Source organism: Eschrichtius robustus, chromosome 15, assembly GCF_028021215.1.
Source record: "Eschrichtius robustus isolate mEscRob2 chromosome 15, mEscRob2.pri, whole genome shotgun sequence".
In the NCBI taxonomy this organism is placed as follows: domain Eukaryota; kingdom Metazoa; phylum Chordata; class Mammalia; order Artiodactyla; family Eschrichtiidae; genus Eschrichtius; species Eschrichtius robustus.
Window position 1 is genome coordinate 64,085,120 of NC_090838.1, and position 19,987 is coordinate 64,105,106.

The following is a 19,987-nucleotide window of genomic DNA, read 5'->3' on the forward strand; positions in this document are numbered from 1 at the left end:
AATATTTTTTAAAAAATAAAAAAATTTTAAAAACATTTTTAATGTTTAATTTTTTAAAAACATTCTCTTAATTGAAACACATATAGGAAGGTATATAAATTGTAAGCATACCTCGGAGATATTGTGGGTTCGGTTCCAGACCACTGCAATAAAGTGAATATCACATTAAAGCCAGTCCCATGGAATTTTTGGTTTCCCAGTGCATGTAAAAGTTATGTTTGCACCATACTGTAGTCTGTTAGGGGTATAATAGCACTATATCTTAAAAAAAAAAAAAAAAAAAACCTTAATTTAAATACTTTATTGCTAAAAAATGCTATCATCTGAGCCTTCAGTGAGTTGTAATCTTTTTGCAATAGTAACATCAAAGATTGCAGATTACCATAACAAATATAATAATAATGAAAAAGTTTGAAATATTGTGAGAATTACCAAAACGTGACACAGAGACATGAAGGGAAGCAAATGCTGTTGGAAAAATTGCACTGATAGACTTGCTTATCGCAGGTTTGTCAGAAACCTTCAATTTGTAAAAAACACAGTATCTGCAAAGCACAATAAAATGAGGTATGCCTGTACAGTTTTACAAAAAGCATGTACTTGTGTAACCACATCTAGGTCCAGAAACAGAACTTTACCATCACATCAGAAACCTCCATATGCCCCCACCCAGTCACTTACACCTGACTCCCTAAAGCAAACTATGGCCTGCAGACCAAGTCTGGCTAACATCTGTGAACTAAAAACAAGTTTTTATGTTTTTAAATTGTTTTTAAAAATCAAAAGAAGAATAGTATTTCATGACTCATGAAAATTATATGATGTTCAGATTTCCATGTCCCTGAAGCTTTAGTGAAACACAATCACCCTCATTTGTTTACGAACTGTCTATGGCTGCTTTTGCTCTACATTAGCAAAGATGAATAGTTGCCACAGACACTGCATTCCCTGCAAAGCCTTAAATGTTTGTCATCTGGCCCTTAACATAAAAAGTCTACTGACTCCTGTCCTAAGGTAAGTACTATTCTAATTTCTAACCACGTTGATCAGTTTTGGCTGTTCTTGAACTTCACATGCATGTATTTTATGTTCTGGCTTCTTTTGTTCAATGTTGTATTTGTGAGGTTCATCTGTGTTGTGTAGCAATATTTGTAGTTCATGCATTCTCATTGCTGTATAGTATTCCATTTTATAATACGAATATACCACCATTTATCCATTAGATTGTTGATGGTCTTTTGGATTGTTTCCGGTTTGGGGTTATTATGAATCATGCTGCTATAAGACATTCTTATATACATCCCTTGGTACATGTATGTACACACTTATATACTTCTATTGGGTGTATACCTAGGACTGAAATTGTATGTGTTCAGCTTTAGTAGGTACTGCCCGTTTTCCAAAGTGGTTGTAGCCATTTAAACTCCCACCAGTAGTACTCCACATCTAAACCAGCAAATGATATCAAAAGGCTTTCTGCCATTGTGGTAGGTATATCATCACATCTCATTGTGGCTTTAATTTGCCTTTCCCTGATGACTAATATATGTCCTCTTTTGTGGAGTTCAAGCCATTTGCCCATTTCTCTGTTGTGTTTCTCTCTTTTTCTTATTGATCAGTAATGTGAGTTCTTTGTTGGATATGTGAATTGCAGTTCTCGGGATATTGAGATAAAATGTTTGGCTTAAGAATTCTATGCCCAATAAAGTTGCCATTCATGTGTAAAGGCTTCATGAAAACATTTCCAAATATATTAGAACTTAAATTTTCTGGAGATGAATCAAATAAGTAACAGATCGGGGAAGCTGTACTGTGAAGGGGCTGGCAGTGAACGCTAAATGTATTATTTTTCTGAAACAAAAGGTAATGTATTTATTTATACTATACTTGAACTTTGTTGTATACTAAATATCTCTTTTATAATGGGGGGGGGTGAAATATGTTCACAAGGATACCAACAAAAAGCAGGAGGTAAAGTGAAGGAAGAGGTGTGAGAAATTGTATAAGGGTGCTGACTTCTTTCTTTCCCACAGTACCATTAGCATTACTAAAAGCATACTATAGATTGGTGGGGCAGGGGGAAGTAAAAGAAAATACAAAATCTATTTAAAAAGATAGGAAAGAACACAAGGAAGCATAAACATGGAAAACATAAAATGACAGAAGACCATGCATATGTTACAGTAATAAATATAAATAGGGTAAACTCATCTACTGGATTTGATTAATAGCACTAGACAGCACTAAGAATGTTAATAAACCTCATTTTACTGTGGGAAAACAGAAGCATATATTTGTCACTGATTGAGAGCATATACTATATTCTATAGAACCTTACCCCAACCTTGCAAAGTATTGTCACCTGTCTGGCACTGTAACTAACTACAAGCCCATTGCCACACTAAAGATATATATATAAAATGAGGATATATATATAATGATATATATCCTCATATATATGTAAATATATATACAAATTAGGAGAATTAAATTTGGGAATGTCTACTAGTTTTATAACTAAGCATATTAGGCTGTAAGTCCAGTTTCTTCCCATAGAATATCTTCTCCCCCATACAGACATCTAATCAAGGAAAGGGAAATGCATGTATATGTGTATATATATGTGTTATATATATATATATATATATATATATATATATATATATATATATATTATATAATCAGGGAAAGGGATGTAATCAAGAGAAACCAGACTTCTACTAAACAACTACTTGGGATGCCTTGTAAACTGCAAAGGGGAGAGAATGACTTTGGTTTTGCTTGGCACTTGGAGCTGTGTCTACCCTTTGTGTGTTAGTGGCCTTCCCAGAGGAACTTGACCATCTATTATAATTTTCAGGTTAGCTTGGTTTTGGAGCTTCATATCTTTTCCCCTAGCTGCTGGGATAGAGTTGCCAAGATTTTCTTCTGAAAATCTCCTTTCTCTGCCTTTAACTGTAAATTTTGAGTTTTTCTGATTTGGGACAGAAGGTACTCACCAAAAACTACATTATATTCTAGTTCCAGTGTGACACCCTGCAGTCAATCCATTACTTTGACTTTTCTCCAGACAGTAGAAACTGGAAAAGAGCCCAGAAGTTCTGGCATATTCCTATGTTCTATTTTCCATATAGGCTGTAGTATTCTAGCACCTGTAAAGAGCTTTCAGACCACTACTTCCAACACCTATATTCTTATGTTCTCTCTCCCTGCCTAAACCTTGGTCTCTTTCCCTCTCCCACTTCACATACATCCTTCTATAATCCTCTCTGTCTTATGGTTCAAAATAGTGCATATTTGGGGCAAGTAATTTTTAATCATTTAGTTGAAAAGGATGAAAACATTGAAGCATGGATAGGTTGAGGACTGTGCTAGGTACCTTACATATCATCTAATCCTCAACAGGTCTAAAATATAGAAACATTACTTTCACTGCTCTAAAGCTCATAAGGGCTGTGTAACTTGGTCACAATCATACAATTTGTTTGGCAGAGCCTAGACAGCAGCTACATACTGAGTTCATATTATACACCAAATACTGCACTTGGCCCTTTAGGTATTTTACACAAGAAGGTGTGAGGATTAGAGAGGCTGGGAGGATAACTCATCACAGTTGCCCAGGTCTCTGTAAAATCTGTGTTCATTCTGCTGTGACATGGTTACAATAAAAATGTGATACATGCTCTGATATTTTTGTTGTATGAAAGGTGCTCTGGGAGTCCAGAGGGAAAAGGAGAAGTCCAGTAGGGTTTCACAGAAAAGGTGGCATTTAAACTAGGCCTTACGACATGAGTTTTTCCAAAGAAGGAAAGAAATGAAGGCACTGTGGTCAATGAGAAAAGGTGTTTCAAGACACAGGAGTATTGCATGGTTGTGTAAAAGGAGCTGTGGTAGCTGTCGCAGGATGCAAGCCTGGGCAGTGTGCAGAGATGGCTCCTCGGGGGCCTTATGGACTGTATTCTGGAATTGGGGTTCTGTCTTCTGTCTAGCATGGAGCCATCAGCGGGAACTGGTCTGATCAGATTTCTGTTTTGGAAGTATAACTGGTGGTATTAGGTAGGATGACCTCAGAGGGCTGAGACCAGTTAGGAGACCATGACAGTAACACAAGCGGGGATGAAGAGTCTCCATAAGCAGAAACCATGAGTGATACACAACTTGCATCAGTTCATCTACTGGGCTGCACATACCATTGCCAACCTTTTGTTTGTTTGTTTGTTTGTTTTAAACCAGGAATACAACTGAACTCATTTTCACAACATTGGTCTTACTCTTACCCTTATTCTTAGTGTGGGTAATGACATATACACCTTCATACACCTTTATGCTTGCATATGTGTGTGTATACACTAATGTATATGTGATTGTGTGTGCATACTAACTGTAGCATATTACACATGCTATACTGAAATTTGCTTGTTTCCCCACTTAAAATATCTTGGAGGTTATTTTTTGATCAGTAAATCTGAAGCTGCCTAACTCCTTTTGATAGCTGCTTAGTATTTCATTATATGGATGTGCTATAATGTATTTATAATACATAATGTATTATGGACATTTAAGTTTCTGATATTTTGCCATTAAAAATGATGCAGTGAGGGACTTCCCTGGTGGCGCAGTGGTTAAGAATCCGCCTGCCAGTGCAGGGGACACGGGTTTGAGCCCTGGTCCAGGAAGATCCCACATGCCGAGGAGCAACTAAGCCCGCGAGCCACAACTACTGAGCCCGCGTGCCACAACTACTGAAGCCCGCGCGCCTAGCGCCCGTGCTCCGCAACAAAGAGAAGCCACCGCAATGAGAAGCCCGCACACCGTAACAAAGAGTAGCCCCCGCTCGACGCAACTAGAGAAAGCCCGCGCACAACAATGAAGACCCAACAAAGCCAAAAATAAATAAATAAATTTATTTAAAAAAAGATGCAGTGAGTATTCTTGTATATACAATATCACTTTGTATATATGCAAGTATATCCAAATTCCTAAAAATAAATTCTTAGAAGAATTTGACATTCTTTGAAATTACTGAGTCAAACAGATTGGGCATTGGTAATTTTAGTGTATTGCTAAATTACTTTCCATACTGCCTGTTTTCCTGTACCCTCACCAACAGGAGGAGTTATCAGACTTTGATGGTGACTCATCTGAAAGGTAAAACTGGTACTTTATTGTACCTTTACATATGTTTGACCCATTTTCATTCCCTTTCAAAGAACCAATTTTATCTTTTTTTCATTTATCTCTTGTATTATTGACCTTATTTAGCTGTAGGAGTCCTTGATCTGTTAAAGAAAGTAGTGTTTGTCTGGTGTGAGTTCCAGATATTTCTCCCCAGTATTTGTCTTTTGGCTTGACTTTTGGTAGTTATTACTATAAATTTTTCTTTAGTTACATTTATCAGAGTGTTTGGTTTATGTGTGTTGGCTTCAGAATTTCATGTTATACTTAGAGAAGACCTTCCCACTTGTATGATTATTCTTAAAAACTCATCCATTGTTTTTCTTCTAGAACTTGTATAATTTAATTTTTTGTATTTAAATCTTTCAACCACTTGGAATGTATTTTGGGGTAAGTTATTAAGTGTGGAGCAAAATTTTTTCCTCAGTTGTTCCAACACCATGTATTGAAAAATTAATCTTTCCCCATTGACTGGAAATGCTATAAGGTATCTTCTTATATATGGGTCTTATCTACCCAGCTAGACCATGCACTTTTTAAAGCCCCAATTAGTTTTGTCCTGCTCTCTTTCCCCATAAAACTGAGCATGATGTTCTGCATAGAACAGATATGACATTAATTTTTTACCTTTTAAAAATTGTGAATTCCGTATATAGGCAAGTACACAAAGCATTCATGTACAGTTTAATGAAAATTTATAAAATGAACACCTGTGTAACCATCACCTGAATCAAAAAGTAGGCCCTTTCCAGTTCCCCAGAAGTCCCCTGTATACCTTTCCCAATCACATTCCTCTCCCATCCCCCAGAGGCGACCACTCTCTTGACTTGTGACAACGATTTCCTTGTATTTCTTTAAGATTGAGCTGTATGAAATTGCCATTTTTGTAGGCAAAAAATCATTTTTTTTATATTTTATATTTCAATTTAGTAATTTTACCACCTACGTATGGATCTCTAAACAGTATAGTTTGGTTGAACCTGGTTTTGAATATTATTTAGATATAATCTTACTGTATCCTGTGCTGTGCTGCTTTCACTAACTGTGGTGGTGTAGTATTCAACCGTGTTGTTGCAGTTTGTCAATTCTCATTGCTGGATATATGCCGTTATATGATTCTACTGTGTTTTATTTATCTATTCCACTGTTGCTGGATTATGAGTTGTTTCCCATTTTGACTACTGCAAATATGTTGCTGTGAAAATCCTTGTACATTTTTTGATGCATGTGGCCAAGATTTCCTCTAGGACAGGATCAGCAAATTAGGATCCCCTGCATAGTTTCTTGTTTTTGCTTGTTCGTTTTATTAACTTTTTACTATGAAATAATTTTACATTTATAGAGGAGTTGCAGAGTTGGTACAGAGAGTCCCTGCATGCCCTTTATCCAGCATCCCGTAATATAAACGTCTTACATAATTATGGTGCATTTAAAACAAAGACATTAATGTTGGCACAGTACTATTAACTATAGACTCTTTGGATTTCGTCAGTTTTTCCACTAAGGTCCTTTTTCTGTTATAGGACCCATTGCAGGATAACACATCGCATTTAGTTGTATATCTCCCTAGACATGAAACAAATTTACCCACTGTAGTACAGTATTTGTGTGAAGTTCTTTTTGTTTGTAGCCTTATAGTATCCAGTCCATATTGTATTTTCCAGAGTTACTATTACATAGTCTTTTGAGTCATTTCTTTCACTTAGAAAAATTCATTTAAAAATCATCCATGTTGTTGTATGAATCAGTAGTTTGTTTTTTTTAATTGTGGAGAACTTCACATAACATAAAATTTATTTTTAACATCTTTATTGTAGTATAATTGCTTTACAATGTTGTCTTAGTTTCTGCTCTATAACAAAGTGAATCAGCTATATGTATACATATATCCCCATATCCCCCACCTCTTGCGCCTCCCTCCCACCCTCCCTATCCCACCCCTCTAGGTGGTCACAAAGCACCGAGCTGATCTCCCTGTGCTCTGCAGCTGCTTCCCACTAGCTAGCCATTTTACAATTGGTAGTGTATATATGTTCATGCCATTCTCTCACTTCGTCCCAGCTTACCCTTCCCCTCCCCGTGTCCTCAAGTCCATTCTCTATGTCTGCGTCTTTATTCCTGTCCTGCCCCTAGGTTCATCAGAACGATTTTCGTCTTAGATTCCATATATATGTGTTAGCATACAGTATTTGTTTTTCTCTTTCTGACTTACTTCACTCTGTATGACAGTCTCTAGATCCATCCACGTCTCAGCAAATGACTCAATTTCATTCCTTTTTATGGCTGAGTAATATTCCATTGTATATATGTACCACAACTTCTTTAACCGTTCGTCTGTCGATGGGCATTTAGGTTGCTTCCATGACCTGGCTATTGTAAATAGTGCTGCAGTGAACATTGGGGTGCACGTGTCTTTTTGAATTACGGTTTTCTCAGGGTATATGCCCAGTAGTGGGATTGCTGGGTCGTATGGTAGTTCTGTTTTTAGTTTTTTAAGGAACCTCCATACTGTTTCCGTAGTGGCTGTATCAATTTACATTCCCACCAATAGTGCAAGAGGGTTCCCTTTTCTCCACACCCTCTCCAGCAATTATTGTTTGTAGATTTTTTGATGATGGCCATTCTGACTGGTGTGAGGTGATACCTCATTGTGGTTGGTTTGTTTGTTTTTATAAATTTATTTATTTATTTTTGGCTGCATTGGGTCTTCATTGCTGCGCACAGGCTTTCTCTAGTTGTGTCGAGTGGGGGCTACTCGTTGCGGTGCGCGGGCTTCTCATTGCAGTGGCTTCTCTTGTTGCGGAGCACGGGCTCTAGTTGCGCGGGCTTCAGTAGTTGCGGCGCATGGGCTCAGTAGTTGTGGCTTGCGGGCTCTAGGGCACGTGGGCTTCAGTAGTTGCGGCACACGGGCATAGCCTCTCCGCGACATGTGGGATCTTCCCGGACCGGGGTTTGAACCCATGTCCCCTGCATTGGCAGGCGGATTCTTAACCACTGTGCCACCAGGGATGTCCCCTCATTGTGGTTTTGATTTGCATTTCTCTAATGATTAGTGATGTTGAGCGTCCTTTCCTGTGTTTGTTGGCAATCTGTATATCTTCTTTGGAGAAATGTCTATTTAGGTCTTCTGACCATTTTTGGATTGAGTTGTTTGTTTTTTTGATATTGAGCTGCATGAGCTGCTTGTATATTTTGGAGATTAATCCTTTGTCAGTCACTTCATTTGCAAATATTTTCTCCCATTCTGAGGGCTGTCTTTTTGTCTTATTTATGGTTTCCTTTGCTGTGCAAAAGCTTTTAAGTTTCATTAGGTCCCATTTGTTTATTTTTGTTTTTATTTCCAGTTCTCTAGGAGGTGGGTCAAAAGGGATCTTGCTGTGATTTATGTCAAAGAGTGTTCTGCCTATGTTTTCCTCTAAGAGTTTTATAGTGTGTGACCTTACATTTAGGTCTTTAATCCATTTTGAGTTTATTTTTGTGCATGGTGTTAGGGAGTGTTCTAATTTTATTCTTTTACATGTAGCTGTCCAGTTTTCCCAGCACCACTTATTGAAGAGGCTGTCTTTTCTCCATTGTATATTCTTGCCTCCTTTATCAAAGATAAGGTGACCATATGTGCATGGGTTTATCTCTGGGCTTTCTATCCTGTTCCATTGATCTATATTTCTGTTTTTGTGCCAGTATCACACTGTCTTGATTACTGTAGCTTTGTAGTGTAGTCTGAGGTCAGGGAGCCTGATTCCTCCAGCTCCGTTTTTCTTTCTCCAGGTTGCTTTGCTATTCGGGGTCTTCTGTGTTTCCATACAAATTGTGAAACTTTTTCTTCTAGTTCTGTGAAAAATGCCCTTGGTAGTTTGGTAGGGATTCCGTTGAATCTATAGATTGCTTTGTGTAGTATAGTCATTTTCACAATGTTGATTCTTCCAGTCGAAGAACATGGTATATCTCTCCATCTATTTGTATCGTCTTTAATTTCTTTCATCAGTGTCTTATAGTTGTCTGTATACAGGTCTTTTGTCTCCTTAGGTAGGTTTATTCCTAGATATTTTATTCTTTTTGTTACAGTGGTAAATGGGAGTGTTTTCTTAATTTCATTTTCAGATTTTTCATCATTAGTGTATAGGAATGCAAGAGATTTCTGTGCATTAATTTTGTATCCTGCTACTTTACCAAATTCATTGAGGAGCTCTAGTAGTTTTCTGGTAGCATCTTTAGGTTTCTCTATGTATAGTGTCATATCATCTGCAAACAGTGACAGCTTTACTTCTTCTTTTCCGATTTGGTTTCCTTTTATTTCTTTTTCTTTGATTGCTGTGGCTAAAACTTCCAAAACTATTTTGAATAATAGTGGTGAGAGTGGACAACCTTGTCTTGTTCCTGATCTTAGAAGAAATGGTTTCAGTTTTTCACCATTGAGAACGATGTTGGCTGTGGGTTTGTCATATATGGCCTTTATTATGTTGAGGTAAATTCCCTCCATGCCTACTTTATGGAGGGTTTATATCATAAATGGGTGTTGAATTTTGTCAAAAGCTTTTTCTGCATCTGTTGAGATGATCATATGGTTTTTATCCTTCAATTTGTTAATATGGTGTATCACATTGATTGATTTGTGTATATTGAAGAATCCTTGCATTCCTGGAATAAACCCCACTTGATCATGGTGTATGATCCTTTTAATGTGCTGTTGGATTCTGTTTGCTATAATCTGTTGAGGATTTTTGCATCTATGTTCATCAGTGATACTGGCCTGTAGTTTTCTTTCTTTGTGACATCTTTGTCTGGTTTTGGTATCAGGGTAATGGTGGCCTCGTAGAATGAGTTTGGGAGTGTTCCTCCCTCTGCTGTATTTTGGAAGAGTTTGAGAAAGATAGGTGTTAGCTCTTCTCTAAATGTTTGATAGAGTTCACCTGTGAAGCCATCTGGCCCTGGGCTTTTGTTTGTTGGAAGATTTTTAATCACAGTCTCAATATGTGCTTGTGATTGGTCTGTTCATATTTTCTATTTCTTCCTGGTTCAGTCTCGGAAGGTTGTTCTTTTCTAAGAATTTGTCCATTTCTTCCAGGTTGTCCATTTTATTGGCATATATAGTTGCTTGTAGTAATCTCTCATGATCCTTTGTATTTCCGCAGTGTTAGTTGTTACTTCTCCTTTTTCATTTCTAATTCTATTGATTTGAGTCTTCTCCCTTTTTTTCTTGTTGAATCTGGCTAATGGTTTATCAATTTTGTTTATCTTCTCCAAGAGCCAGCTTTTAGTTTTATTGATCTTTGCTCTTGTCTCCTTCATTTCTTTTTCGTTTATTTCTGATCTGATCTTTATGATTTCTTTCCTTCTGCTAACTTTGGGGTTTTTTTGTTCTTCTTTCTCTAATTGCTTTAGGGATAAGTTTAGGTTGTTTATGTGAGATTTTGCTTGTTTCTTGAGGTAGGATTGTATTGCTGTAAAGTTCCCTCTTAGAACTGCTTTTGCTGCATCCTATAGGTTTTGGGTCATCATGTTTTGTGTTTTTTTGTTTTAACATCTTTATTGGATTATAATTGCTTTACAGTGGTGTGTTAGTTTCTGCTTTATAACAAAGTGAATCAGCTATACATATACATATATCCCCATATCTGTTCCCTCTTGCGTCTCCCTCCCTCCCACCCTCCCTATCCCACTCCTCTAGGTGGTCACAAAGCACCGAGCTGATCTCCCTGTGCTATGCGGCTGCTTCCCATTAGCTATCGATTTTACATTTGGTAGTGTATATATGTCCATGCCACTCTCTCACTTCGTCCCAGCTTACCCTTCCCCCTCCCTGTGTCCTCAAGTCCATTCTCTAGTAGGTCTGCATCTTTATTCCTGTCCTGCCCCTGGGTTCTTCAGAACCTTTTTTTTCTTAGATTCCATATATATGTGTTAGCATATGGTACTTGTTTTTCTCTTTGTGGGTCGTCGTGTTTTTATTGTCACTTTTTTCTAGGTATTTTTTGATTTCCTCTTTGATTTCTTCAGTGATCTCTTGGTTATTTAGTAGTGTATTGTTTAGCCTCCATGTGTTTTTATTTTTTACAGTTTTTTCCTGTAATTGATATCTAGTGTCATAGTGTTGTGGTTGGAAAAGATACTTGATACAATTTCAATTTTCTTAAATTTACTGAGGCTTGATTGTGACCCAAGGTATGATGTATCCTGGAGAATGTTCCATGAGCACTTGAGAAGAAAGTGTATTCTGTTGTTTTTGGATGTTGGATGGAATGTCCTGTAAATATCAGATAAGTCCATCTTGTCTAATGTGTCATTTAAAGCTTGTGTTTCCTTATTCATTTTCATTTTGGATGATCTGTCCATTGGTGAAAGTGGGGTGTTAAAAGTCCCCTACTATTATTGTGTTACTGTCGATTTCCCCTTTTATGGCTGTTAGCATTTGCCTTATGTATTGAGGTGCTCCTATGTTCGGTGCATAAACATTTACAATTGTTATATCTTCTTCTTGGATCGATCCCTTGATCATTATATAGTGTCCTTCTTTGTCTCTTGTAATAGTCTTTATTTTAAAGTCTATTTTATCTGCTACGAGAATTGCTACTCCAACTTTCTTTTGATTTTCATTTGCATGGAGTATCTTTTTCCATCCCCTCACTTTCAGTCTCTATGTGTCCCTAGGTCTGAAGTGGGTCTCTTGTAGACAGCATATATATGGGTCTTGTTTTTGTATCCATTCAGCCAGTCTGTGTCTTTTGTTGGAGCATTTAATCCATTTACATTTAAGGTAATTATTGATATATATGTTCCTGTTACCATTTTCTTAATTGGCTTGGTTTGTTTTTGTAGGTCTTTTCCTTCTCTTGTGTTTCCTGCCTAGAGAAATTCCTTTAGCGTTTGTTGTAAAGCTGGTTTGGTGGTGCTGAATTCTCTTAACTTTTGCTTGTCTGTAAGGGTTTTAATTTCTCTGTCAAATCTGAATGAGATCCTTACTGGCTAGAGTAATCTTGGTTGTAGGTTTATCCCTTTTATCACTTTAAATATGTCCTGCCACTCCCTTCTGGCTTGCAGAGTTTCTGCTGAAAGATCAGCTGTTAACCTTATGGGTATTCCCTTGTATGTTATTTGTTGCTTTTAATATTTTTGCTGGTTTTAATATTTTCCTTTGTATTTAATATTTGTTAGTTTGATTAATATGTGTCTTGGCATGTTTCTCCTTGGATTTATCCTGTATGGGACTCTCTGTGCTTCTTGGACTTGATTGACTAGTTCCTTTCCCATACTAGGGAAGTTTTCAACTATAATCACTTCAAATATTTTCTCAGTCCCTTTCTTTGTCTCTTCTTCTTCTGGGACCCCTATCATTCGAATGTTGGTGCATTTAACGTTGTCCCAGAGGTCTCTGAGACGGTCCTCAATTCTTTTTTCTTTATTCTGCTCTGCGGTAGTTATTTCCACTATTTTATCTTCCAGGTCACTTACCTGTTTTCTGCCTCAGTTATTCTGCTATTGATTCCTTCTAGAGAATTTTAAATTTCATTTATTGTGTTGTTCATCACTGTTTGTTTGCTTTTTAGTTCTCCTAGGTCCTTGTTAAACATTTCTTGTATTTTCTCCATTCTATTTCCAAGATTTTGGATCATCTTTACTATCATTACTCTGAATTCTTTTTCAGGTAGACTGCCTATTTCCTCTTCATTTGTTTGGTCTGGTGGGTTTTTACCTTGCTCCTTGATCTGCATATTTCTCTGTCTTCTCATTTTTTTTAACTTACTGTGTTTGGGGTCTCCTTTTCGCAGGCTGCAGGTTCGTAGTTCCCGTTGTTTTTGGTGTCTGCCCCCAGTGAGTGAGGTTGGGTCAGTGGCTTGTGTAGGCTTCCTGGTAGAGGGGACTGGTGCCTGTGTTCTGGTGGGTGGGGCTGGATCTTGTCTTTCTGGTGGGCAGGGCTGTGTCTGGTGGTGCGTTTTGGGGTGTCTGTGACCTTAGTGTGATTTTAGGCAGCCTCTCTGCTAATGGGTGGGGTTGTGTTCCTCTCTTGCTAGTTGTTTGGCATGGGGCATCCAGCACTGGAGCTTGCTGGCCGTTGGGTGGAGCTGGGTCTTAGCGTTGAGACGGAGATCTCCGCGAGAGCTCTCACCAATTGATATTACGTGGGACCGGGAGGTCTCTGGTGGTCCAGTGTCCTGGACTTGGCTCTCCCACCTCGGCGGCTCAGGCCTAGCACCTGGCTGGAGCACCAAGACCCTGTCAGCCACGATGCTCAGAAGAAAAGGGAGAAGAAAAAAGGAAGAAAAATAAATAAATAAAATAATAAAATGAAAAAAATAAATAATAAAAATAAAAGAAGAGAGCAACCAAACCAATAAACAAATCCACCAATGATAACAAGCACTAAAAACTAAACTAAAATAAATATAAAAATCAGAAACAAATCAGTTGCAAACAGCAAACCCCAAGTCTACTGTTGCTCCCAAAGTCCGCTGCCTCAATTTTGGGAACATTTGTTGTCTAGTCAGGTATTCCACAGAGGCAGGGTTCATCAAGTTGATTGTGGGGATTTAATATGCTCCTCCTTGGGCTGCACGGAGAGATTTCCCTTTCTCTCCTTTGTTCGCACAGCTCCTGGGGTTCAGCTTTGGTTTTGGCCCCGCCTCTGCGTGTAGGTCACCCTCAGGCATCTGTTCCCGCCCAGACAGGAGGGGGTTAAAGCAGCGGCTGATTAGGGCACTCTTGCTCACTCAGGTGGGGGGAGGGAGGGGTACAGTAGTCATAATTGGAATGCAGGGCAAGCCTCCGGCGGCAGAGACCGGTGTGACATTGCAACAGCCTGAGGCGCGCCGTGTGTTCTCCCAGGGAAGTTGTCCCTGTATCTCGGGACCCTGGCAGTGGCGGGCTGCACAGGCTCCCGGGGGTGTGTGGATAGTGACCTGTGCTTGCACACAGGATTCTTAGTGGCGGCAGCAGCGGCGTTAGTGTTTCATGCCCGTCTCTGGGGTCCGAGCCGATAGCCACGGCTCGTGCCCATCTCTGGAGCTTGCTTAGGCGGTGCTCTGCCTTTCTGTGGGCACACTGGGGAGGAATGCTGTCTCCTCGCACACCCCGAAAGAATGGTCTCTTGCCTCTTCAGCAGGTCCAGACTTTTCCCCAACTCCCTCCCAGCTAGCTGTGGCGCACTAGGCCCCTTCAGGCTGTGTTCACACAGCCAACCCCAGTCCTCTCGCTGGGATCTGACCTCCAAAGCCCGAGCCTCAGCTCCCAACCCCCGCCCGCCCCTGCGGGTGAGCAGACAAGCCTCTCAGGCTGGTGAGTGCTGGTCAGCGCCGCTCCTCTGTGCGGGAATCTCTCCGCTTTGCCCTCCGCACCCCTGTGGCTGCGCTCTCCTCCGTGGCTCCGAAGCTTCCCTCCGCCCACCCCCGTCTCCTCCAGTGAAGGGGCTTCCTAGTGTGTTGGAAACCTTTCCTCCTTCCCAGCTCCCTCCCAGAGGTGCACGTCCTGTCCCTATTCTTTGTCTCGTGTTTTTTCTTTTTTCTTTTGCCCTACCCGGGTACGTGGGGAGTTTCTTGCCTTTTGGGAAGTCTGAGGTCTTCTGCCAGCGTTCAGTAGGTGTTCTGTAGGAGTTGTTCCACATGTAGATGTATTTTTGATGTATTTATCGGGAGGAAAGTGATCTCCATGTCTTACTCCTCTGCCATCTTGAAGGTCCCCCCCAAATTAATCATTTTAAAGTGTACAATTCACTGACATTTAGTACATTCACAATATTGTGAAATAATCACCTCTATCTAGTTCCAAAACACTTTCATCATTCTAAAATAAAATCCTATACCCATTAAGTAGTAACTCTCCATTCCTCCCTCCTCCCAGCCTCTGGCAACCGTCATTCTGCTTTCTGTTTCTATGGATTTACCTATCCTGGATTATTTCATATGAATGGAATCATGCGATATATGTGCTATTTTGTGTCTGACTTTTTCACTTATTGTAATGTTTTTGAAGGTTCGTCCACATTGTAGCATGTATCAGTATTTCATTCCCTTCTCTTTTTTTAATTGTGGTAAAACATACATAATATAAAATTTGCCATTTTAACCATCATTTAGTGTATAGTTTAGTGGCATTAATTACATTCACAATATTGTGCAACCATCACCACTATCTATTTCTAAAACTGTTTCAACACTAAACAGAAACTCTATTAAGTAATAAGTCCCCATTCCCCACTCCTCCCAGCTGTTGGTAACCTCTAATCTAATTTTTACCTCTATGAATTTACCTATTCTAGATATATCCTATAAGTAGAATCATACAATATTTGTCCTCTTGTGTCTGGCTTATTTCACTTAGCCTAACATTTTCCAGGTTCATCCATGTTACAGCATATATCATAATAAATGCTTTTTTTTTTTTTTTTAAGTTTTTTCCTTTGTGATGAGAACTCTTTTTTTTTTTTTAATTTTTATTTATTTATTTATTTATTTATGGCTGTGTTGGGTCTTCGTTTCTGTGCGAGGGCTTTCTCTAGTTGTGGCAAGTGGGGGCCACTCTTCATCGCGGTGCGCGGGCCTCTCATTGTCGCGGCCTCTCCTGTTGCAGAGCACAGGCTCCAGACGCAGGCTCAGTAGTTGTGGCTCACGGGCCCAGCCGCTCCGCAGCATGTGGGATCCTCCCAGACCAGGGCTCGAACCCGTGTCCCCTGCATTGGCAGGCAGATTCTCAACCACTGCGCCACCAGGGAAGCCCCAGAATAAATCCTTTTTATGGTCGAATAATATTCTGCTGTATGGATATAACACATTTTGTTCATCTGTTGATGGACACTTGTGTTGTTTTCGCCTTTTGGCTCTTGTAATAATGCTGCAATGAACACTGCATACAGGTGTTGTTTGAGTCCTTGTTTCCAGCTTGTTTGGGTCTGTACCTAGGAGTGGGGTGGTTTGCCAACCTCTGGTCTAGATTATGTATAATGATAAACTAAATTCCAGAGTAGTTAGGCCTCAGTCTTGATAATGCATAGTTTTATCAGATTTTTTAATTTTTGCCAATTTGGTCTGTGTGTAATGGTGTTTCATTGTGATTTTAATTTGTATTTCCTGATTTCTAATGGGGGTGAACATATTTCCACATGTTTATAAGCCATTGAACTTCCTGTTTTGTACTATGCTATTAATTTTCCTATTGATGGTTTGCCTTCCTAAATTAATATTGATGAATTGATGTCTCCAAATAATGTTTACTCTGTATTTCTGCAGAACAAATAGTGGAGAAAGATGAAGGTCCGTATTATACTCATCTGGGATCTGGCCCCACGGTAGCCTCCATCCGGGAACTCATGGAGGAGCGGTGAGTGATATACAGATGTCCAAGAAGAAATGGGCAAGTTGTTAATAGAATATGGATTTTAAGCACCTCTCGTTTTCATTGCCTTATACTAGGCAGCCTACAGAAAGGAATCCCTGATACACAGACTGAAAAGTTGAATGTGGAATTTTCACCCCCAGTGCCCTGGGTTTCTTTCTGTCTATAGGTCTGCCCTTTACAGATCCCCATAACCCCCTTTTATCTCACTCTTTCTTGAAATATTTTTTATTAAAGAAATGGGGTTAAATGGATGTATGTTCTGTAGAGTTTCCCATGGTCTGAAGTTTGCTGCTACCTTTCCTGTGGTATTGTTTAACAGGTTCTTCTGCCCTGTGTTGTGTAAATTGGTTAGATCTAAAGGCTTGATCAGAATCAGATTGTTTCTTTCTTTCAAAACTACTTCCTAGGTGGTGTTTTGTACCACCAATAGGAGAAATGTATGCCTTGTCTTTGGCCAGTGGGCACCTATTCACATTGTCTCCTGAGTCCTTTTGACATGATCCTAGGAGTTCTTGATTTCTCGTATTTTTATTGGGGGAAGAAGTATTTAGAAAACAGACTCTGGGTGCTGGGGGTGCTCATTTTCTAGGCCATTTCAGTAGAAAGAGCCAAGGTGTATGTGTAGGTTTTTTATTTTTGCTATTGCTTAGTGATTAAATACATACACTGAGTTTATATACACTTCCAATTCGAACTCAAGACTATAGGGCTTTTACTTAACAGCTCTGTTTTGCTTTTTTAAGCAGTTTTGTACAGATAGAAACTTTAAAATCTATGTACGTGTCCACAGTAGATATTGAATACTGTGAGTTCCAGTGTGTAGAGAGGTAAAAATAGCTTGGTGATTGAGAGCATATGGACACTGGAGCTAGACTAAGGTCCAGTCCTGGCCCTTCCACTTACTGATGAGTTCTTTGGTAAGTTGCTTTACTTCTCTGTGACTGATGAGTTCTTTGGTAAGTTGCTTTACTTCTCTGTGACTCGGTTTTCTTATCTGCAAAATGGAGAAAATAAAAGTATATACATTGGAGGAGAGTTATGAGGATAAACTGAATTGATGTCTGGAAAGCACTTAGTGCTTACTAGTAAATATTACATACAGGGTGTCTACATCATATCTGCATTTACTGACTGCATTTTTTTAACAAACATTAGTATTTTAATAGTAAAGGCGTAAATTATGTAAGACATAAACATGTTTGCTCATACATATACATAGACATACAGATGTGTGGAAGGCTGGGGGCTGAGAATTGTAGCTTAGAATTTCTACAAATTTGGGGACCAGATTTTGTCTGACCAGGGTAACTAATACTGTCATTAATATAGCAGGGAACATGATTTTGAACTAAATAACTGTAGTGATATCCCCGAATGAATAAAAGGTAAGATGTATGGAGCACAGTGATCTGCTATAAACACTCTTAATTATCGTGTACCATCTGGAAACATTTATATTCATAGGAGCCCATCAGAAAAGCATTTGATCCAAGACCCAATCTGTAAATTCAAGACTGATTGAAAGAGCACCTCTGAGTCCATAAGAATCATCAAAAAGTCTACAAATAACAAATGTTGGCAAGGATGTAGAGAAAAGGGAACCCTAGTACACTGTTGGTGAGAATGAAACATTTAAAACAGTGTGTGGGTTATTCATGCACACCTGCATGTGCCCACATGTGTATGTGTTGCAGCTTCGAGGTTGGAGTGGGCATTGTTTTGGCCAGCGATTTTTTTTTTAACATATTTATTGGAGTATAATTGCTTTACAATGGTGTGTTAGTTTCTGCTTTATAACAAAGTGAATCAGCTATACATATACATATATCCCCATAGCTCTTCCCTCTTGCATCTCCCTCCCTCCCACCCTCCCTATCCCACTCCTCCAGGTGGTCACAAAGCACCGAGCTGATCGCCCTGTGCTATGCGGCTGCTTCCCATTAGCTATCAATTTTACATTTGGTAGTGTATATATGTCCATGCCACTCTCTCACTTTGTCCCGGCTTACCCTTCCCCCTCCCTGTGTCCTCAAGTCCATTCTCTAGTAGGTCTGCGTCTTTATTCCCATCCTGCCCCTAGGTTCTTCATTACCTTTTTTTTTTTTTTTTTTAGATTCCATATATGTGTTAGCATACGGTATTTGTTTTTCTCTTTCTGACTTACTTCACTCTGTATGACAGACTCTAACTCCATCCACCTCATTACAAATACCTCCATTTCGTTTCTTTTTATGGCTGAGTAATATTCCATTGTATATATGTGCCACATCTTCTTTATCCATTCATCCGATGATGGACACTTAGGTTGCTTCCATGTCCTGGCTATTATAAATAGAGCTGCAATGAACATTTTGGTACGTGACTCTTTGGATTATGGTTTTCTCAGGGTATATGCCCAGTAGTGGGATTTCTTGGTCATATGCTGGTTCTATTTTTAGTTTTTTAAGGAACCTCCATACTGTTCTCCATAGTGGCTGTATCAATTTACATTCCCACCAACAGTGCAAGAGGGTTCCCTTTTCTCCACACCCTCTCCAGCATTTATGGTTTGTAGATTTTTTGATGATGGCCATTCTGACTAGTGTGAGGTGATACCTCATTGTAGTTTTGATTTGCATTTCTCTAATGATTAATGATGTTGAGCATTCTTTTTGGCCAGCGATTTTGTGAGGAATCTTGACGCTATTGTTTACAGGTTGAGGGCTGCAGGGGAGTCTAATGTACAAGTTTGATCTGGGACAGTTTTTATGTGTGTTTGTTTTTTGGTAACAATTTTGCAAGATTTCTAGACAGCTCTCTCAATAACTTTTAGTTATGGAAGAGTATGTTTTGAAACAAGGATTAAGAGATAATGATAAAGTTGGGATTTGTCCTTTTTTTTTTTTTGTCATTGCTTTAAAAATAACAGCCAAGTGTAGATTCTTCAGAAACTGATCCAAGGGAGGAATTCCTCTCAAGACCAGGAATACTTGTGTTTTCCCTCAGCAACTGGTTTATTTTTATCTTAAGGGCCTTGTAAATCATGGAACAGATTGTGTTTCCATCTTTATGTTGGCTGCTAGTAAGCTTAGAGCCAGATTTGTGTATCCTCATTAGGAGGAACGTAATTTCTCATCTTTGGCCCGTGGGAGCCTATTCAGGTTCACTCCTGAGTCCTTTTGACATGACCCTAAGGGGTCTTCATTAGCTTCCTTGATTTCTCATGTGATGAAATGCTCTAGGCTTATCTCTTAAAAATACGCACAAGATCCCACCGTTTGCATTTTGCATAACAGCATCATGTCTGTTTCCCCCTTTACTCTGATTTCATCACCTGTTATTTTTATCACATAGACATCTTTCTAAGCTCCTTCTGGAACAGGAGGGGAATGAATGATTGCTGAAAATCACCTGGAAGGGGGTCTAGTTTGTGAATGATCCAGGCTGTCTCTTTCTCTAGACTTCCCCCCCAACCCTTTCTCTGCAGGACTGCTCCACTGCCAGGAGT

The 19,987-nt window shown here is 39.2% G+C and overlaps 1 protein-coding gene across 8 annotated transcripts in view; it reads left to right on the forward strand.

The window, feature by feature from the left end:
* The window catches only part of TET3 (tet methylcytosine dioxygenase 3), a 111,515-nt gene that overhangs the window by 63,131 nt on the left and 28,397 nt on the right, over positions 1 to 19,987 (forward strand). For all 8 annotated transcript variants that reach the window (XM_068564360.1, XM_068564363.1, XM_068564362.1 and 5 more), the window contains one exon: positions 16,392 to 16,482. In XM_068564360.1, the coding sequence (XP_068420461.1) occupies positions 16,392 to 16,482 (91 nt within the window). The remainder of the gene's footprint in view (positions 1 to 16,391; positions 16,483 to 19,987) is intronic.